We start from the raw sequence: 22,113 nt of genomic DNA, 5'->3' as shown, positions 1-22,113 counted from the left end.
TGCACAACATCACCACAAAACACTAAACCGACTTCAACAGCAATTAAACATCAAAGATGACAGTTTCAAACTTTAAAACATTCTGACGATTTCTATACTATCAATTAAAAACTAAAATATCAACAGCATAACTGATCAGTGCAGAGCAAATCCAGGATAGTAGAGCTTCGAACACAAACGGATGCTACTACCTTACTCATCCCCACCACGAAGACGTAAGACAAGGTGAAGGGTTGACTCCTTCTGAATGTTGTAATCCGCCAAAGTACGGCCATCCTCCAGCTGCTTCCCAGCAAAGATGAGCCTCTGCTGGTCAGGGGGGATTCCTTCCTTGTCTTGGATCTTGGCTTTCACATTATCAATGGTGTCCGAGCTCTCAACTTCTAAGGTAATTGTTTTCCCAGTAAGGGTCTTCACAAAGATCTGCATGCCACCACGGAGACGAAGGACAAGATGGAGGGTAGACTCCTTCTGAATGTTATAATCAGCCAAAGTGCGGCCATCCTCAAGCTGCTTACCAGCAAATATTAACCTCTGCTGATCGGGGGGAATTCCTTCTTTGTCCTGAATCTTTGCTTTCACGTTGTCAATAGTATCAGAACTTTCAACCTCTAGGGTTATCGTTTTCCCTGTCAGAGTCTTAACAAATATCTGCATTCCACCCCTCAAGCGGAGTACCAAATGGAGAGTTGATTCCTTCTGGATGTTGTAATCGGCTAAAGTACGGCCATCCTCCAACTGCTTTCCAGCAAAAATAAGCCTCTGCTGGTCTGGAGGAATCCCCTCTTTGTCCTGGATCTTCGCCTTGACATTGTCAATTGTGTCAGAGCTCTCCACTTCCAGTGTTATAGTTTTACCCGTCAGGGTCTTGACAAAGATCTGCATGCCTCCCCTCAGACGAAGAACCAAGTGAAGAGTGGACTCTTTCTGAATATTGTAATCAGCCAGGGTGCGACCATCCTCCAACTGCTTACCAGCAAAGATGAGCCTCTGCTGGTCTGGTGGAATCCCCTCCTTGTCCTGGATCTTGGCCTTGACATTGTCAATAGTGTCAGAGCTCTCTACTTCTAGGGTGATAGTTTTTCCTGTGAGGGTCTTAACAAAGATCTGCATTCCACCCCTCAAACGGAGAACCAGGTGAAGAGTGGATTCCTTCTGGATGTTGTAGTCAGCCAAGGTTCGGCCATCCTCCAACTGCTTACCAGCAAAGATAAGTCTCTGCTGATCTGGAGGAATCCCTTCCTTGTCCTGGATCTTAGCCTTGACATTGTCAATGGTGTCAGAGCTTTCTACCTCAAGAGTTATGGTCTTACCAGTGAGGGTCTTAACAAAGATCTGCATTCCACCCCTCAACCGAAGCACCAAGTGAAGAGTGGATTCCTTCTGGATGTTGTAGTCAGCCAACGTGCGGCCATCCTCCAACTGCTTCCCAGCAAAGATAAGCCTTTGCTGGTCTGGTGGAATCCCCTCCTTGTCCTGGATCTTAGCCTTGACATTGTCAATAGTGTCAGAACTCTCGACTTCTAGAGTGATAGTTTTTCCTGTGAGGGTCTTAACAAAGATCTGCATTCCACCCCTCAAACGAAGCACCAAGTGAAGAGTGGATTCCTTCTGGATGTTGTAGTCAGCCAAAGTGCGGCCATCCTCCAACTGCTTACCAGCAAAGATAAGTCTCTGCTGATCTGGAGGAATCCCTTCCTTGTCCTGGATCTTAGCCTTGACATTGTCAATGGTGTCAGAGCTTTCTACCTCAAGTGTTATTGTCTTACCAGTGAGGGTCTTAACGAAGATCTGCATCTGTAAAATAGAAGACCAGAACAAATTATTTCGTTAATCAGCTGAAATTGTTGATAAAACTTGTTTACCAAGCAGTGAAGACAGAAACCTAGATAATAGATACTCGAGCATCAAAAAACAACTCAACAGACATATTATACTTAAAAATCCATTAATTAAATCCCATAAATTAAAGCCATTACAAGGTCATCTGGATTTTTAGAACACAGTAGAGGATTTTTTTAGAGGAATTAGAGAGCAAAATAATTTTAACAAAGAGCAAAAGGTTAACATCAATGTTTTGAAACCTGGTCTGGTCCAGCCAGTGAAACCATACCATAATCTAGGGACCAGACAAGTTCCATCACATAATAACCCTGTAAAACTAGGACCAGCAGTTTTACAGGGTCAAGACTGGGCAGGATTTAAAAGCAAAGATTAACCTACTAATGGAAATTCTACTATTAAGCATAATTAGGCTGCATATGTTTAAAAAAACAAACATTTTAATGAACACTAATATGCTATCCAAAATTTTAAGATTAGAAAGATGGGTAACAAAAACATATAAACATTAAAACCAGATGCTTGCAGCATTAAGATAAAGAAAGTATAACCATTACAATTGATATAGATGGCAGAACCAGAAAAATATAAGACTTCTACTGTTTCCTTATTCATGGGAATGTTTTTTTGAATGTTAATAACACACTCACATTAACACCGTGAGACTTGGAAACCAAGACCTCACATTAGAACCCCCATGCGGCCGTTAAGCCAAAGGCTCAATCCACGAATCTCACAGAGATAATGAGGGTCATTTAAAGAAAAGAGAAAAAAACTCACCAAAATAAAGAATTAAAAAAAAAAAAGTTGATACTTCAGTCAAAAAAGAAAAATGGATCCAGCAAAACCCATTAATCCGTAGTCATCTGCTTATGGATCCAATCATATACGGAGAATGATTTGTAAGCAATGAAACTAGAACATCGAAAGGGATAAAGCAGAAACATGATGTCAAACTTAAGCTCTCGTTCAGGACAACAACACATAACTTAATCCCAGATACCCACGAGTTTCGAATAGCGAAAATAAACAACCTTTGCGACAGACACAAATCTTTGGTTAAAATCTAAAGACACACAACACCTCTCCTAATCTTTCCATCGACCAAAACAAAACAAAAACCAATCATGAAGAACATGTAAAACATGCATTAAAATCCATATATCAAGTTTTTAATAACATAAACAATCAATTTTTGCAACGAACACAAGTCTTCGGCCAAAATTTAAAGGAACTCCACTACTCTCCGAACCTTTCCGCTGATAAGAGAGTTATTTGCCAATAAAACAAGATGAGAACGAGATCTCCAAGAAAACGTAATACATGCACCAAAATCCACATATCAAGCCCACGAACCACAGAATCAAGATATCCTCATACTATAACACAAGATTCCACCCGAATTCACCGATCTAAACCATCTTCGTCCAATTAATCACTAGAAAGATTAAGCGCAAAAAAGTAAAGACAAACCCTTCCGGAAATAACAAGATCCACATCTCCAAACGAATTAGCAAAGACAAACCTTTCCGGAAATAACAAGATCCGCATCTCCAAACGAATTAGCAAAGACAAAACAACCAAAAAAAGACAGATCCCAAATCCCAAAGACAAGCTCTTACCTTGAGGAATACGTAGAGAGACAACGAACGACCACAACAGCGTAAATGAGATATCCTCCAGACCTAGGCGAATTGAGGAGGTATTTATAAGCTGAAGGACGGTGAGCGTTACCAAAATAGCTGACACGTGTTCTCTTCTCCTGGAAGGGTCGATGTAAGCCACAAGATAAAGATTCTTAGGAAATTACCCAAACACCCTTGGAGGACCGCTTCGCAAATTTTGTCCTTTGCTCCAAGCAGCGAGATATAACAATGACACAAATGGGTTAATTCACATGTAATTTTTTATTTTATGGAAAGTGTTATGAATTAAATAAAATAGATTTAAGATAAGATAATTAGAAGAAAATAAAAAGCAAGGCTAATATGAATATTAATCATAAAATAATAATATTTTAACAGTAATTATTTTATAAATATCTAATAAATTTCAAATTTTTATTTATTTACACAACTCTTAAGCTACATTTTCCTCTTTTTTTTCTCTATTATTGATCAGACTCTACATTAGAAATACATTTTCAAGCTGCAGAAATTATTTAAAGTGAAATGAAAGTAATCATTTTATTTCCACTGGAGAATACATTTTAACTCATAAAAATTGACAATTGTCATTGCATTCTTCAAAGTCCTTTACATGTCTGATTACTGAAACAGAGTAGCCATGACCAGTCCTCGCGTAACTGCAAAATTCAAGGCAAAAGATGTTGGAAAAATTAATAATGTCAACTAATATCAGCTTCTCAGTTGGCAGCTAACTACATAAAATTCAACTTGGGCCAGACTCAGAAGCCCTCAATGTAGGATCCAAATTACCTACTGAAGTGATTGGCATTTCTTAGATCCAACTTTTCGTAACAAACTCAAATGGTTGGAAATTTTTGGCTACTTAATTATAATCAATCTGTGCCAAATGTCAGAGGTTTCGTCAGCTATAAATATTCTCTTGATCACCAGTCTAATACAATAAAGTGAAACCCAGGTTTGAGTGGAGTGGTAGCAAGAATGGTTACTGTAACAATGAATAGAGATTGAGCAATAAAAGAAAGAACAAGGCCAAAGACAGCAGGTTCAGCAGTTTCACATTTACAGATATTTATGATCGCCTTTGAGAATGAAGTTCCATATCAGGAATTCAACAACTAGTTGATAGGCAAAAAAAAAAAAAAGTCTGGAGTCAACAAGTGAAACAGGCTGCGGACCTTTAAATAAGATGAAAAAAACTCTCCGATTAGATCATCTTGCCAAGGAGTTTCTTCTTCCCTTCACATCTAGAAATATCAAGTTATGCAACTAACGCACATAGAAAGTCTCAACCCTTGTTGTCCTAAGAAAAAACAACAAGAAAAGAAAGTTCTTGAGTGGGAAAATATTCATAACATGTTGAGTTTTTTGGGTTGAGCTTGGTTCCATCCTAAAACGACTAGCCACTTAGGAGGTCTAGTACTCAAACTTATAACCCATAAACTTTTTGTTTATTTTTCAATATGGAATTCTTTTCCTACTCTACACTTCCAAGCTCACACATAACGGGTTTGAAATGTGGGTAGAAACCCTCTGAATGGGGTACACAAACTCTTTCACGGAGCCTACAACAGACAAACTCCTATCTCATGGAGCCCACAACACAGATAACCTAAGGGGCACAAACTGAGTCTTAACTCACACAGACAACCTGCTCTAATACTAATGAGTGGTAAAAAAATCCCACATTGGAAAATTAAAAGAAATGTTAATAGTTATAAGGTTGAGCAATAGGCCTCCTAAGTGGTTAGTCATTTTGAGATAGAACTGGGCTCAACCCAAAAAAAATTCAACAAGGTATCAGAGCAGGTTGTATGTATGGGTTAAGGCCTAGTTTGAGCTCCTCAAGTTATTTGTGTGTTGTGCGTTCCATGACATAGGAATCTATGTGTTGTGGGCTCCATGAGGTAGGAGTTTGTGTGCCCCATGAAGAGTGTTTGTGCCCCATTAGAGGGTTTGTGCCCACATATCATATCCTCTATGTGTCAGTCTAGACATGAGAGGGAATGCTGAATGGAAAAAAATCCCACTTTGAAAAATGAGAAGAAAAGTTAATGGATTATAAGGTTGAGCAATTGACCTCCTAAAAGGCTAGTCATTTTGGGATGGAACCAAGCTCAACCCAAAAAACTTAACAAAGGTTGTGACTTATGTTCACATCTTAGGACTTGATAAAATAAAACCAACTTTGTGCATTTGAAATTAATGAAACTTCATGCATAAAAACACTTTTGGTGTTTGTCATCAGATCAAGACCTAACCAAATCTTATTCTTTCAAAAAAAAATGTACCATTAAAAAGACAACAATATATCAGAATGAACCAGATTCAAGACTAAGAAGCCACATCACAAATTCCACGAGACAAAAAATATAGGTGGTTCATTGAGCTGAGGTCCATAGTTGAACATTATAAAGAAGATACTAAGAACACCCTGCTTTGAGTTTTTCCTTGTCTCATGTACTTCTATCTTTTACATTATAATTCTAATTTTGTTGGTTTTTCACAAAATAAAATAAAATAAATTGCCTTGAAGGAAACCTGAAGCAAACAAAACAAATTTTACAGCAATGACAAAAGCACTCCCCAAAAAGCTCATTACCTTACCGGTTTCATGGCCATGACACAATTATGTATTACATAGAAGAGAGAGCTTTGTATCCCCCCTCTTCAAGCAGTTTTGCTATTGAGCCATCACCTGTCTTCACTATTCTCCCATCCTCCTGTCAAGACCCAAAGATTAAACAACAATTACACAAGCTTCACAGTTACTGAATAATACACACTGCAGGATCCCTATTTGACTCCACAGCCAAAGTTGTGTTAGTTGACAAATAGAGGAAATCTCCCTCCACATGGAGAAAATGATTTCAACTCCAATCAGGCAACAAGGTCATTCAGTGTGACTAAGATAGTATCCATTTTGATGAGAAAGAGACAGAAAGAGAGACTCATAAATGCTCCAGACGTTACCATTATATGAACATATGTGGGCGTGATGTAATCTAGAAGCCGCTGGTAATGAGTAATCATCAAAATAGATTTTTTCGGTGTCAAAAGGCTGTTAACAGCTTTTGCCACATCTTGGAGTGCATCAACATCTAACCCAGAGTCAATTTCATCTAAAATTGCCAAATCTGCCTCTAGTACCTGAAAATAAAAAAAATGATTGTCAATACCAACAACCAGTACTTCCTGGAATGAAATGTTAAAGGCCTGGTTACGACTTCTAAAGAAAATCTCATCCACCAATGTCTTACACATGGAGAGAAAATCAATATTTGAGGAATAAACATCAAATGAGAAAAATAGGACCAGTAGCAGTATCAGGCCTGCACCATGATTTATAACTAGAAAGTAATGCAGAGGAGCAGCACAGTATATGATAAAGAACCTCAGATGAAGAAAATAGCTATAAATGGTAGGTACAGACCAGGCTCATCTGCCTCATATTAAATACCACATAGAGAAGGAAAAGAATATACCGAAAGCTGCAAAATTTCATTCCGCTTCCTTTCACCACCACTAAATCCTTCATTTACATTTCTGTTCAAGAACAGGGGATCCATGTTCAAAGCAGCAAGCTTTGGCTGGATATATGAGTAGAACTGTATTGAAAAAAAGAAAAGACAAATCCTTGTGGTCAGGAAAAGGTATAAGACTATTGTACTGTAGCACAGAAGAAGCCCACGTAACTCCGCGGTCTACATCTTATAGTCTATAATTAAAAGAGCAAACAATTTGAAAAGAAATTATATAACTCCAAGCAGAAAAAAGCCATAGTGCAAGATTTGCAACCAGTCAAGATATCATCAGCTCCTGCTTGAACACATAAAACAGAGCTACAAAATGAAGGAATACAAACCAGAGACAGGAAGAAACTCATTCTTCAGCAATTCAAGTCACAAAAAATATGGAAATTTGTGCCCAAATTAAGTGAGAACAAACCTGAAAAATAATTTTTTTCAAGAAATAGATGTTTTTCCCCTGTAATGGGAAAAACCAAACAAGACTAACCAAATATTTTCGGGCATTTGGATTGGTAATTAAATGCCAGAAGTGAAAAGGAACATCATTTCCACCACATAAGGTAAAGCAAACTTGTAGATCAGTCCTTATGATTTTTTGTGTATCCAACTGTTAAAACATTTTCAGGCCACTTGTCATGGACTGATTCTCTCTCTATGCCTCGGAGAAACAGACCTTACCAATAGGACATCTCCTAGCATTCTAACAGTTATTTGCAATGTCTCAGGTACGTCTCCTTATATCCATGTCTGTCAGAACCACATGTGGTTATTGGTTTGTTTATTATCATTGGGAAATAGGTGGGCCAGTGGCCTTGGGCAGGAGGCTAATGGGCACCACACAAGGGTTAACCGCTGACCTTGTGATACTTCTCCCTATGTACAAGTGAAGTTCTCTTAAAATCATTTTAAATGTTTGAGATTTTTAATAGCCAACCTCTTGTTTCAAAGTTCAAGATGACAGCAACTTCTTGCCTGTGCTTCATACTTGAAAAGGCAAATTAGCTTTTAGTTTTATAAGCCAAGGCCAAAATCAGTTTGTGACTTAGGTATCACCATTTCTTTTTTCAGGAATGAAACAGAAGACACAAATACATAAACAGACTTTCTAAGACTAATAAAACCAGTTTGTGTACAATACTAACACTAAGTGCATTCACAGGCAAATAATACAAACTAACAAGAAGATAAAGATGAATAAAATTTTATAAAGGGAAAAAGAGAAAAGTATAAAAAATAAAAGTAACCATTTGATACCTGAATGGGATCAAGCTCTGGAAAACCTAATTTTGATCGACGAGCATTATATGCCATATGCAGAAAATCTGAATTGCTTACGCCTGGGATTTCAACAGGAGATTGAAAACTCATAAAAAGGCCAGTATGAGATCTTTCCTCTGGCTCCATTTCAAGCAAGTTTTGACCTTTAAAAATAACACTGCCGCCTGTAACTTCATAATCTGGATGGCCCACCAGAACCTGTAATGGATGACATGCATTCAAAATAATTTATTCACATATGGTTATAGAGATGTAACAGAAATGCAAATTGAACATTTCAAATAGGTTAATATTGGATCAAAATTTTGCTTTCACAAAATTTTGTTCTGATGGAAGCCTAAAGGCTTAGGATGTCTTAAATTTTTCATTCTTCAACAATTATTTTAGAATAATGATTACTCAGAGATAAATCCAAGCACCACATCAAACCATAAGACTTGAATCCAGTACCTAATATCCCCTTAAGTAGCCACTGAGCTAAGAGGCTAAATCTCCAACCACAAATTCATAATCCACAGACCCAATACCAATTACACTCACAAAAGGAAAAGAACATGTAATATCCCAAAAATGTTAGAAGCGCTAATTTTCAACAACTTGTGTGCTGCACTCCCTCAACATCATGTTCAGTCCCTAAGTTCAAATGATATGCATTCAGGATAGATAAGGCTCAATTGTTAAAGTTGCAAACTGAGATGCATGCCCACACTTTTGGACATTTAGAGTTATCTGATGATTTAATCACCTTAGAGAACGTGCTTTTACCAGAACCATTCTTCCCCATTACTGCATGAACCTATCAAAAAGAAGAGAAGAACAACAAGAAGTATTAGTAGAAGAAAGTTAGATTAGAAAAACTAGTGAGCTAGAGTAATTATGCTTTTCTGCATGAAAGAAAATTAGAAGGCTGTAACCACCTGAACAGAAACCACAAAAGGTAATACAATAATAGCTGATGCTCTAGCTACGAGTAGCACTTTTTTTTTTAAGAAGATGTATTAATAAAACGGAAGAGAATTACAAAATTTGTAAGAGCATGTCCCTTACACTCAAAGACTAACAGCTACTGTCTATCATTCCCTCATAATTTTTTATAGATTATACATTACTCACATTTCTTTCATCAAGTTCGTTATAAATGGCCTAAACGTTATGGTAACCATCTTTCAAAACTAACATATACACAAAAATTATCTTCTTTGCAACGAAAGATACTAGTTGTTGGCATTTGGCTTGACAACAATTAAACCAATAAAAAAGTAAACCAAATGTAAGTTACAGCAAAAGTTTAGTCTCTTCTGTAATTTTTTTGTAATCTCTTTAATTTCTCATAGATGAAGCAAGCTCCAAATGAGTTTATTATCCTACATTAGACAAATCTGGCCCATTTTGCCCCAGATGATCAAGTAGCCTCTTTCTATGAGCACAGGGTTGTAAGGTAATGGTATCAAAAAATTGTAGCTCAATTGTAGAGCTGAGGCTTTCCTGTCCCTAGGTTGCCAGAGTCCTCAAACCACGTAAGTAGCCAATGTTGTCATCAGCATTTAACTTTGATGGATTACAACGGACTGATGTTATACAACACCAGTGAATATCTATCGGGTTTCAAACAGTACTTCCAGTTAGAAAGGAAGAACGGAGGAGTCAGGTGACATCACATATACCATCCTTCTGACCAATTACAAAGCTCCAACCAATCAAGATTGACCACAAGGGTTCACCTCCCATATAGAGACCATTCATCCCTCTTTTCTTAAAGTTTTTGAATGGCAAGGTGTGCTTATTTTCATAACAAAAAAAAAAAAAAAGTAAAATTGAATTAGTTAACAAATCAGAACCAATCAAAGAAAAGCTGAAATTTCTCTAATCCCGGAGAAATAGAAAGAGGGATCGACTATAACGAAACTTGAAGTGTTCCAAAACAGTGCGGAAGTTCTGGGTAGTTACAGCAAAAGTTTAGTCTCTTCTATAATTTCTCTTTAATCTCTTTAATTTCTCATAGATGAAGCAAGCTCCAAATGAGTTTATTATCCTACATTAGACAAATCTGGCCCATTTTGCCCCAGATGATCAAGTAGCCTCTTTCTATGAGCACAGGGTTGTAAGGTAATGGTATCAAAAAATTGTAGCTCAATTGTAGAGCTGAGGCTTTCCTGTCCCTAGGTTGTCAGAGCCCTCAAACCACGTAAGTAGCCAATGTTGTCATCAGCATTTAACTGTGATGGATTACAACGGACTGATGTTATATAACACCAGTGAATATATATCGGGTTTCAAACAGTACTTCCAGTTAGAAAGGAAGAACGGAGGAGTCAGGTGACATCACATATACCATCCTTCTGGTCAATTACAAAGCTCCAACCAATCAAGATTGACCACAAGGGTTCACCTCCCATATAGAGACCATTCATCCCTCTTTTCTTAAAGTTTTTGAATGGCAAGGTGTGCTTATTTTCATAACAAAAAAAAAAAAAAAAAAGTTAAGTTCCATACCAAAAAAAGCAAAATTGAATTAGTTAACAAATCAGAACCAATCAAAGAAAAGCTGAAATTTCTCTAATCCCGGAGAAATAGAAAGAGGGATCGACTATAACGAAACTTGAAGTGTTCCAAAACAGTGCGGAAGTTCTGGGTAGTCTAAACCCAATTGAAAACCGAAAGCTGGAATTTTCATATCCAGGAGAAATAGAAACTAAGGTCAAGTAACATAACCACTCTCAGATGTACCCAATAACAAAAAAGTGCCAATTTTCATCCTACGACTAACCACGTCAAGAATAGAGAAACTGAGAAACAGACCTCCCCTTCATATATGGTGAGATTTACACCGTGCAGAAGTTCCGTCTTTGATTCTGCAATAACTGCACTCAGGTCCTTCACTTCGAGCAGGGGTTTCCGACACTCGGCACGGTCTTCGGAACCGGAGGTCGTAGGAGATTCAACGTTTAACGTCGCATTCAATGACAGGGATCTCCGGGTGATGTTGAGATGAGGAGGAAGAGAGCGACGAAGAGGAATGCTCGAAAAGACGGTGTAGAGGCGGGGTTTGAGTGGACGATTTCGCCTACAAGGTAATAGAGAAGCCGACGGGAAGGCATGGAGCGCGTGGGCCATCGGAGGTGGACAAAATTTGACCTGAACAGGCAAGCAGGTCTCAACAACCTTCAATATTTTCGTACTCGGGGCGGTGTCGCTGGATGGGTTGCCTGCGGATGCTGGGCGGGTTGTCGATCTTAAATAGTTTATGTATCTTATACTACTTGCTATACAGTAAGAGAGGAGCTCGGCTGGAAAAGCATCTTTCGCGCGTCTCTCCGTATGTCAATCTTCTCCCTTTAATTTGTTCATCTTCTATCCAATTGTCATTTAAATTTTCTGCTATCTTGCATTGTTGAGTTGGTTTTCCAATTTTTTCATTCGGCTCATAGTTTTCTCTGTTTACAATCACCTCCTCTTCTCATTCTTCCGTTTAATTTGAAATTATATTTGAATCAGAGAAACGGGGGATTTCTTTGGTTATCAAATGATACAAGGTGAAATACTGTTAAAACAAAAGTATGTAAGTAACAAAATGGATATCCCAAGACCAATCGGAGTTCCATGTTATAGTTCAAAAGGATGATAAGTTTGCTGGAGAGAGCATCATTTGCACATATACCAATCTTCTTTCTTTATTCTCTATGAGTTTTCCTCTACCTCCTGTTTTTCTTCCATTGTCAAGTTATTGAGGGAAAATTCCTCCACCTCCTCTTTCTTTCATTGTTCTTTTTGCAGTTGTCTCCTCTTTCTTTCATTGTTCTTTTTGCAGTTGTCTCCTCTTTCTCCTCTTCCAACATCATCTCTTCTCCTCTCTCCTCTTTTTTACGCTGTCGCAATATAGACATTAAAGTTTGGCTGAAGATGGATTGAAAACACTGAACTCTGTGAGTTGATTTTTCTTTTGTGTTATTTTACTTGGTTCTCTTGTTGTTGTGCAATTTTGCATATGAGATCAAGTTTTTTGTTTTTACTTTTACAATGCATGCATTTGTCTCATTAATTGTTGTTAAAGTGACATACATTGGTGTTCAATGGCAAAGAGCGGTTAGGCTGTAAAGATTTTGTTCACTCTTTGATTTTGATCTCTAATGCCATCCCTTCCTTCCATACTTTACTCACTTTTCTATTTTCCCATGTTAGTGTCATCTCTACATTTTAGGCGAGTTTGTGAGTTATGTGTTTTTTAGTCTTTTTTCAGTGTTTCTCTAATTTCCTATTTTGTCTGTTTTCTTGTGATCTCTAATGGCAAGGAGCAACTTGGCCACAAGGATTTTGTCTTTGATTTTGATCTCTAATGGTGTTTGGGGATTTTCAACCATCTCTTAATTTTTTGGTTTGAGTCTTCTTTTTTTCTTTATCTTCTTATTCTAGTTTCAAATTTCTCTTACAACATATTTCTCCCCTTTTAGTTCTAATTTTGGAGTAAAAGGGAGATAACATATTTCTCCCCTTTTAGTTCTAATTTTGGAGTAAAAGGGAGATAACATGGACAATACATATTAAGTGGGTTTGGACTAGGAATCAAGACCACATGTAAGGAAAGAGAGACCACAGCTTGGTATCCAAGGAAGCTGCTTAGGCTAGGTACATGGTTTGGTGGGGACTCTTGAAAGAGAACAATAAATCAGAAATCAATAGCCCACCAGATATGCTACATTGTGACCCACTTAAGCCAGTGTTTACTTTAATGCTTTTATTTTTGTACTACTTTAAGTAGGAAGTCTTAATTTTTGTACTATTTGCATACTTTTTTTATTGAAGAGCAGGTATCAGAGAGTCTTACATGACTCTTACGAAGTAGTAATTAATATGACAAAATCTTATATGAGTCTCATGGGAGGATGTCTCATAGAATTGTTTAAGTTAAAAAGATATTTTACTTATTTCAATCTTCTATTTATGTCCATTTATTTAATTATGCTAGGACTTCGATTTTGGGTGTAACTAGGACAAGGACAGTTTAATTGTAATTAGATTCTATATTTTTTTTATTATAAATGGAGACTCATTGTATTCAAATTAAAACAAGCTAGTAAATTATTTTCCTTTCCAAAAAATTCAACATGGTATCAGAGTGGGTTTTGTGAGTTGATTCGCTCAACCCATAGAAATAATGTGATCCTTTCCCGATTTATCATCTCCAGTAGTTTAGGTTCATATTCTACCATTTTTTTCTTTCATCTCTCAGTACCCATTGTTTATTTGGTGTTCACACCTCTATACTGAATTTTTCATATTGAAAATTATATAATAACAAAAATATCTTTGTGTCTACTTTCCATTGGAAAAATTTTTTTGGCAATCGGAGTTTTCTACAAAGAAAAATTGATATTTGAAGTAGAAAAGGCCAAATTACAGAGTCCAAAATCTATCAGATTATTTCTATCAAAAGAAGCATATTTCATGAAGTAATATTATACTTAGATGAAATATATTGAAGTCTAATTTCAGAAGGAGTAACTTTCATGTCAATTTGATCTATATGTAAGGAGATGTTTTCATTGGAGTTGGCAAGGGACATGTTACAGAATGAAGCAAATCAAACGATCATAAATGATTCAATAAAGAGTTTTTTTATGTCAAATTAGGTATCAAATTAAAGCTTTGAACAACAAACTGTTTGTGATTCTAAGTTATATTCTATGAGATATCAATATAAAAAATAGTAAAATTTTCTCTCCTATTATCTCTCCATGCATTAACTTGAATTGAAGTTCATTTTCTCCTAGAGTCCTAGATTTTTAGGAAGCTTTATCTTTTTATCAGATATTTTTGTTCAGTCTTAATCATCCCATGTTGTGCTTGTTCAAAGTATCAATATCCTACTTTGATGTTGTTTTTAATTTTTTGAGTTTTTGTTTAGTTGGTTGTGTATCTTTCGCATTGCCATCCCAAAAGTCATATTTGGCCAATTTTTTTAAGTTAATTGAATTCTACCATTATAGTCTCCCCTAGTTTTTTTTTTTTAAAGTCAATTCTAGACTCCTTTGGAAGTATGAGTTTTGCATAATCACTTCCTTCCGATTAAAGTTATTTTTCTCTAGTATTTATTTAATTTATCTTCTTGTGTTTATATCATTTTAAAGCAATGCCTAGACCCATGTTAAAAGACACTTATGTGTGTAGGGGTGGCATGACTAGTAAAGAAGGAGAACTTCCATAAAGATAGCATAGAATTGTAATTATGTAAACTGGTGTATGTCCTCTTATGTCATTTTTCTTCTAAATCATGTAGCCTTAAGGGTATTATAGTAATTGTAATTATATTTCTACAACTATAAGTATAACCTCAAGGCATGTGATAGATCATTAAGGTTTTTTCCTCTGGGCTCAAATTTGTCCTTATACCTCTCTATTTTCCTCTTCTTTCTCTCATTTGGTTTATTCTATCCTCTTTCCCAAGAGCTAGAGTTCCTCTATTCTCTCATTCCCTTGAGATCTTTTGTATCTATGAGTTGGCCCTAGAAATCAATATGGTATCAAAGTAGGTAAAGATCTGATATGGAAAAGGAGAAGATGATGGAGAAGAAAGGAAGAAGAAGAAAAAAAAAAGGGGGGGGGGGGGGGGGGGGGGGGGGCGGGGCTGGTTCTCGTTTTTCCCTTTAGTCATCTTTCCCAATTCTTGATTTTATTGGTTTTTAAGTAGGCCATTTAAAATTTTGATAAACAAGAGGGGAGGGGAGGAGTTTTTTTCTTGGATGTATGAAAATTTGAATAATGCTTTTTTGGAGATTATAATTATTTTGATGGGTTTTTATATTTTAACAAGGTCAAGTAAGTAAATTTTATTATTTGATAAAACAATTTCTAAGGCTTCTATAGAGGGAAAAAGAAATTTTCTTTTGTTTTATAGTAGGTTTATGAAAATGAAATTTAGTCAACAAATCTCTCGATTATAAAAGTTGTATAGAGAGGTCTCAAAGTGCCTGATGTGGTTTGCCTATCAAACAAGAAGATCTAAACCAACAAAACCAGATTGGTTACCTGAGCAGGATCCATTGGCCTATGTGTCTCACTTAAAGGCACTAAGATTTGTTATTTAGTTGATCTGACATGATTGATAGTTAATCTCTTCCATATGAATGACAATGGGAGCGAAATAGAATCTTTTTTTATGTAAATCTTGGCCGACCCACATAACCAACATCCTACAAAAGGATTGCGAACCACCTAAAAATCAATTGCATATTTTATATGTGATTTTTTTCCTAAGTTCTATTGATCATAGAATAGGAACATTATATGTAAAATTTACTTTTCGCTTTAAATAATAAAAAAAACATGTAAGAACTAAATAAAAGGAGTTAAAATTAAGAACTAAGGTAAAAGGGATTAGGAGAGGGGACACAAGGATTGGAATTTGATCCTACTTTTCCCACTTATAAGATGGTCAACTAACATTAATTCAAAAGATCAAATCATCATCCAAGGTTTTTGTCACATAGAGAGAGAAGAAGGGGTTTGTGAAGTGCTAGAGTTTGTAAACTCTGAAATAACTCGGACCTCGGGTTCTTCATAAAGAAAGCATATCATCCCTCACAGTTTCTTAGAGTTTGTAAACTCTGAAATAACTCGGACCTCGGGTTCTTCATAAAGAAAGCATATCATCCCTCACAGTTTCTTAGAGTTTGTAAACTCTGAAATAACTCGGACCTCGGGTTCTTCATAAAGAAAGCATATCATCCCTCACAGTTTCTTAGAGTTTGTAAACTCTGAAATAACTCGGACCTCGGGTTCTTCATAAAGAAAGCATATCATCCCTCACAGTTTCTTCGATGTAATAAGCCAGAACACGCGATGAAGCTTCCACGAAGAAATTGCGCCTATTTTCCTATACGAGGAAATAATTTGAGGACCGATCACGATGTTTTCCGTCCAATTAATGCTTCACTTCTGTTCTGTTCTTTACGTAAAAACCAAAATGTAAAATTACCTCGTTGCTACTTGGTAGTTGCTATTCGAACGCAAGTCTGTTAAACGATTCCGATTCTCAACTTAATTGGATTTCATCTATAAATTCTGACCCTGGAAGTTCCGAACCTTACTAGCTCGAAAACCAGAGAGAAGGAGCTGGTTCTCCGAAGAGAAAATGCTACTCCCAAGGTTTATATTATTCCTCGCTACTCTGCTCATTCTTGAGTATTTGACGATATGGTGTGTTACACCATTGGATATCTGGAGAGGCAAGTGGCTCCCCAGACTCTTGATGAAAACCGATACGAAGTATTTTGGAACACAAGGTGAGTTTCTGTTTTCTAGATTGCAAGGTTAATTTTCTTACAGTTTATAACGAACCTCGCTTCTGTCATTGCAGGAACTTTCATGTTGATTTCTACTGTCCCAATTCTCCTCATTGCTATTTTAGGCTGTATTTATCTTCATCTGACGAAGAACGTTCGAAACTATTCAGACAAGTATGCGCCATCTTTCCATCCATTTCCGATCTTTCTTCATGTAGAATATGTAAGACTAATCTGGGTTAAGAAGTTATGTTTGTAACAGGAAGAAAGGAGGTGGCACATTAGCTGAACTGAGAAGACCGATGCTAGTGAGAGGACCTCTTGGAGTGGTTTCAGCCATGGAGCTGATCATGTTCTTCTTGTTCATAGCACTAATATTATGGATCGTCACCTATGTCAACACCACAGTCCCAATCGTCCATAACATGAACCCTCGCCAGAATCGCAGACACACCAACGATAAAACGTATCATCTTTAATTACCTCCACTGATCAATCATCATTTTACGATACTTCACTACATCATCCTCTCTTAATCAAATTATATGTCTATTAAAAGATGGCAGGAGAAGCTACGAAGCACAGGTTTCTACATGGCGGTTGCCGGCAGCCTCTGCAGTGCATTCCTCTTCTTCTCAGTCACAAGAGGATCATCAATTCTGCCGCTGCTGGGGCTTACGTCTGAGGGGAGCATCAAATATCATATATGGATTGGGCATTTATTGATGTTCTTCTTCACTGCACATAGTATAATGTTCGTTCTGTACTGGGCTGTAACCAATGATCTGGTGGAGGTTTGTTCAAGAGTCTATAGGCCTTCAATATTTCATCCACTTCTCAACTTACACTACTGCTACGATTTTCAGATGCTAAAATGGTATCATCTTTCAATCTCAAACGTACCCGGGGAGATCGCGATAATTTTCGGACTTGCCATGTGGGTCACAGTTCATCCTCGTATAAGGCGCAAAATGTTTGAGCTCTTTTTCTACACACATCACCTGTACATTGCCTTTATGTTCTTCTACATGCTGCACACCGGATTCCGTTTCTTCTCCATGATTCTTCCTGGCTTTTACCTCTTCTTAGTTGATCAGTACTTGAGGTTCTTACAATCTCGTCAAAAGGTCCGACTAGTTTCTGCCCGTGTTTTACCCTGTGAAACCGCAGAGCTCAACTTCTCTAAGAGCCTGGGTAAGCTTCCTTTCGAAAATTTGCAGCTAGTGGATAACTACAGTTATTTATGTTTTTTTTTTTTTTTTTTTTTTTTTTTTGCAGCATTAGATTACACTGCTACAAGTTTTGTGAGCATCAACGTGCCTTCGATTTCTTTCATGCAATGGCACCCCTTCACCGTCAGCTCCAATAGCAGCTTGGAACCCGATAAGATTAGTGTCATCATCAATAGTAATGGAAATTGGTCGCGAAAGCTGTATGAAAAACTCGCTTCTTCGTCTCCTCCCGATCGTTTGGAAGTTTCAGTCGAAGGACCTTACGGACCCACTTCGACCGACTTTTTAAGGTTATCCATAGCAACTCTTCATTGATTCGTAACAGGAGAATTTTAAAAAACTATTAACACAACATTTGCGAGGAGTGCAGGTATGAAACACTATTAATGGTTGCTGGAGGCAGTGGTATTGCACCTATGATCTCTATCATCCGGGAACTCGCCTTCAGGAAGGCCAACGATGGTGGCTCAGTGCCTCGTGTCGTCCTTATATGCGCCTTTAAGCGATCTGTAGACCTCACCTTGCTCAATCTCATTCTACCCCTTAGCGGAACGTCCATTGATGTTTCCCAACTCGAGATAGAGATTGAAGCCTTTGTTACAAGAGATAAAAGCCCGGCCTTGAGAGAGAATAACCAGGTTAAAACAATTTGGTTCAGTCCTCACCCATCAGATGAGCCCCTCTCAGCAACGCTAGGTTCCCGTAGTTGGCTTTGGCTAGGAGCAGTAATCATGACTTCCTTTGTCATGTTTCTCATTTTAACCGGTCTCGTTGGTCGTTTCTACATATATCCGAAAGACAGGAACACCTACAAGTTCTTCTCTTGGACGGCCAGGGCTTTACTTAACGCGCTATTTCTTTGTATTTCTATAATCACGACTGCGACCGGAGCATTTCTGTGGAACAAGAGAAGATATGCTCGACAAGCTATTCGGGTCCAACGCAATGAACTTGCAAGCCCCACATGCCAACCAAGTTCTTGGTTCTGTAAACCAGACAGAGAACTGGAATACCTCCCTGATCAATCCATTATTAAGAGAACAAAGGTTCAATATGGTGCGAGGCCAAATCTCAGAAGTACGTTTCGCTGTTCCCTCGAGGATCACTAGTTATTGAGGACTTCTTTTCCCTTTCTCGCTGGTGGCCATGCTTTTAAATTCTTTATGTCTGCCCTGACAGGGATGCTGCTTCATTATCAAGGCTCCGGCACCGGAGTCTTGGTCTGTGGTCCGGCGAAGATGCGTCATGAGGTTGCGAAAATTTGCGCATCCGGTTGTTGGAAACTAACCTTGATCCACGAAGCCCATCAAATAGAAGCTTCGGATTTTCAGTGTGCTGGCAAGAGAGGTCGGCAAGCACCATGCGCTGGCAAGGAGGTCGGCAAAGGAGGTCGGCAAGCTCAATGCGCTGGCAAAGAAGACGGTAGAACCAGTGAACGTGTTCGGTAACGATGAAAGATGTATGCGGTGTAGATTAAATCCAAATGTCTATAAATAGGACCTTAAGCTATGTAATTCATCATCCAGAAATAAAACGAAAGTTCAGAGAGCTTCGTTGTCCCGAGAGAGAGTTTAATTTCTCGCAAGAGACGAGCGTCGATTATTTCCAACAGTGGTATCAGAGCTGGTCGGAAAATTTTTCCGAACGTTACGCTGCCAAAATTCCGGCGAGAAGACGTCTCCGGTGGAAGGATTTTCCGGCGGAAGAAAATCCAGAAACAGAGACGACGACGTCTCTGTTTTTCGGCCGAAGGAGGAAGACGAAGGCGGGTGAGTTTTTAAATTTTTTTTTTTAAGTTCCGAGTCGACTCATCCCGAGTTCCGCTCGACTCGGTTCGGCTCAACTCATCCCGCACGCTCGACTCGGTTCGGGTCAACTCGTCCAGAGCGCCGAAGTTGCGCACGGACAGAATTCGTCCGACCCGGCTTGACTCGGCCGATTCAACTCGATGAGTTGACTCAGTAAATTTCTGGAGGCTTGTGGAAGCTCATCCGACGTCCGATCAGGGTGATTTTGGAGGCGTTGGATTCGTATTTTCGAGGGCTTCAATTTGATAAGGTAGAACCTCATCAAAAATATATCAGTTTTTTTATTTTGGAAAAATGGCAAATAGTGTGATATCTTTCCAAGTTCCTATTCTCAAAAGTGATATTTATGATAACTGGAGTATAAAAATGAAAGCTCTTCTTGGAGCACACGATGTCTGGGACATCGTTGAAAATGGCTTAAGTGAGCCAGAAAGAGAAGATGCTCTTACACAAGAGCAAAAGACATCTTTAAAGGATTCAAGAAAGAGAGACAAGAAAGCTCTCTACCTCATCTATCAAGCGTTAGATGATGATGGTTTTGAAAAGATTTCAAGTGCAACCTCCGCCAGAGAGGCGTGGGAGAAGTTGCACACCTCTTATAAAGGAGTCGAGAAGGTGAAAAAGGTACGACTCCAAACACTAAGAGGTGAATTTGAATCTTTACACATGAAAGCATCCGAGTCTATTTCGGATTATTTCTCAAGAGTAGTAGCTGTTTCTAATCAATTGAAAAGAAACGGTGAAAAACTCGAAGATGTGAGAATCATAGAAAAGATACTCCGTTCGTTGGATCCAAAATACGAGCACATCGTTGTGACGATTGAAGAAACGAAGGACTTGGAAGAAATGGCGATAGAGCAACTTCAAGGATCGTTGCAAGCCTATGAAGAAAAGCACAAAAAGAAGAAAGATCTCTCTGAACAACTGTTCAGGACACAGATCACAGAAGCTGGTGAAAAACAAGGCTACGCAAGAAATGAGCGTGGTCGAGGAAGAGGCCGAGGCCGTGGACGTGGAAGAGGCCGCGACTCTGGAAGAGGTTGGAATAACAATTCCAACAACAGCCATGAGAGAGGTGAAACCTCAACAAGAGGTCGTGGAAGAGGAAACATGACTTCCAGGTATGACCACTCTCATATTCAGTGTTATAATTGCCAGAAATTTGGGCATTATGCTTCAGATTGTAGAGCTCCCAAGAACAAGTTCGTTGAGGAAACAAATTATGCTGAAGCAAAGATAGAAGAAAAAGAAACGCTGTTATTAGCATACAGAAACAGCAATGAAGAGCAAGAGAATACATGGTATCTTGACTCAGGGGCCAGCAACCATATGTGTGGAAGAAGAAGCTTGTTCGTCGATCTCAATGAATCGATCAGTGGCAATGTCTCTCTTGGAAATGATTCCACCATGGCGGTACAAGGAAAAGGTAACATTCTTATTCGAGCAAAAGATAGTAGTCATCAATTCATTTCAAATGTCTACTATGTACCACATATGAAAAATAATATCTTGAGTCTGGGTCAACTCTTAGAAAAGGGCTATGACATTCATATGAAAGATGATAGCCTTTTTATAAGAGATGACAGAGGAGATTTGATAACAAAGGTATATATGTCAAAGAATAGAATGTTTCCTTTAAATATACAAAACGATGTTGCCAAGTGTTTACAGGCTTGCTATAAAGATACATCGTGGCTGTGGCATCTTCGCTTTGGGCACCTAAATTTTGAAGCTTTAAAGCTATTGTCCAAGAAAGATATGGTGAGAGGCCTACCTCGAATGACTCACCCGAATCAAGTGTGTGAAGGGTGTTTATCAGGGAAGCAATTCAGAAAAAGCTTTCCGAAGATATCAGAGTCAAGAGCCAAGAAGCTACTTGAGCTAATCCACACAGATGTGTGCGGACCTATCAAGCCAAATTCTTTAGGTAAGAGCAACTACTTTCTTCTCTTTATTGATGATTTTTCAAGAAAAACATGGGTATATTTCTTGAAACAAAAATCAGAAGTATTTGAAGTCTTTAAGAAATTTAAAGCTTCAGTAGAGAAGGAAAGTGGTCAAGAAATCAAAGTCACAAGATCAAGCTGCAGATATCTTTACCAAGCCATTGACCAGTGAAGACTTCATAAGGTTAAGGACTCTACTTGGAGTTACAGGATCAAGTTTAAGGGGGAGTGTTGGAAACTAACCTTGATCCACGAAGCTTCTATTTGATGGGCTTCGTGGATCAAGGTTAGTTTCCAACACTCCCCCTTAAACTTGATCCTGTAACTCCAAGTAGAGTCCTTAACCTTATGAAGTCTTCACTGGTCAATGGCTTGGTAAAGATATCTGCAGCTTGATCTTGTGACTTCACATATTCAGCTTGCACATCCTTTCTTGCAATGCACTCCCGTATATAGTGGTAGCGAATGTCGATGTGCTTGCTTCGATCATGGAATACTGGATTCTTTGCTAGAGCAATGGCTGACTTGTTGTCAACATAGATTCTGGTAGGC

General features: G+C 38.1%; 3 protein-coding genes across 6 annotated transcripts; 1 reads left to right on the top strand and 2 right to left on the bottom strand.

Moving 5' to 3' along the window:
- Positions 1-3,510, bottom strand: LOC137934953 (polyubiquitin-like). Its single transcript, XM_068779554.1, has 2 exons — positions 3,465-3,510; positions 1-1,797 (listed from the first exon to the last, which is right to left on the bottom strand). Exon 2 carries the CDS (start codon positions 1,795-1,797, stop codon positions 193-195), a length of 1,605 nt encoding a protein of 534 aa, XP_068635655.1. The 5' UTR covers positions 3,465-3,510; the 3' UTR covers positions 1-192.
- Positions 3,511-3,932: 422 nt separating this feature from the next.
- Positions 3,933-11,502, bottom strand: LOC137934954 (ABC transporter I family member 6, chloroplastic). 4 transcript variants are annotated; one of them, XM_068779556.1, is made up of 7 exons: positions 11,096-11,502; positions 9,042-9,092; positions 8,273-8,494; positions 6,974-7,096; positions 6,462-6,638; positions 6,091-6,211; positions 3,933-4,147 (listed from the first exon to the last, which is right to left on the bottom strand). In XM_068779556.1, exons 1-6 carry the CDS (start codon positions 11,408-11,410, stop codon positions 6,125-6,127), a joined length of 975 nt encoding a protein of 324 aa, XP_068635657.1. In that variant the 5' UTR covers positions 11,411-11,502; the 3' UTR covers positions 3,933-4,147; positions 6,091-6,124. The 4 variants fall into 4 exon arrangements, with proteins under 4 accessions (XP_068635657.1, XP_068635656.1, XP_068635660.1 ...); XM_068779555.1 differs by having other exon boundaries at positions 6,096-6,211; XM_068779559.1 differs by lacking the exon at positions 3,933-4,147 and adding an exon at positions 4,175-4,368 and having other exon boundaries at positions 6,096-6,211.
- Positions 11,503-16,486: 4,984 nt separating this feature from the next.
- Positions 16,487-19,255, top strand: LOC137935429 (ferric reduction oxidase 2-like). Its single transcript, XM_068780083.1, has 7 exons — positions 16,487-16,575; positions 16,838-16,927; positions 17,135-17,369; positions 17,442-17,769; positions 17,854-18,097; positions 18,178-18,884; positions 18,987-19,255. Exons 1-7 carry the CDS (start codon positions 16,487-16,489, stop codon positions 19,253-19,255), a joined length of 1,962 nt encoding a protein of 653 aa, XP_068636184.1.
- The last annotated feature ends 2,858 nt before the right edge of the window (positions 19,256-22,113 follow it).

This window comes from Aristolochia californica, unplaced genomic scaffold (genome assembly GCF_029961685.1).
Source record: "Aristolochia californica isolate CCGP_79_NKW_82.1479 unplaced genomic scaffold, dmAriCali1.0.hap1 SCAF_6, whole genome shotgun sequence".
Taxonomy (NCBI): domain Eukaryota; kingdom Viridiplantae; phylum Streptophyta; class Magnoliopsida; order Piperales; family Aristolochiaceae; genus Aristolochia; species Aristolochia californica.
This window is presented reverse-complemented; position numbering and strand designations above follow the sequence as displayed.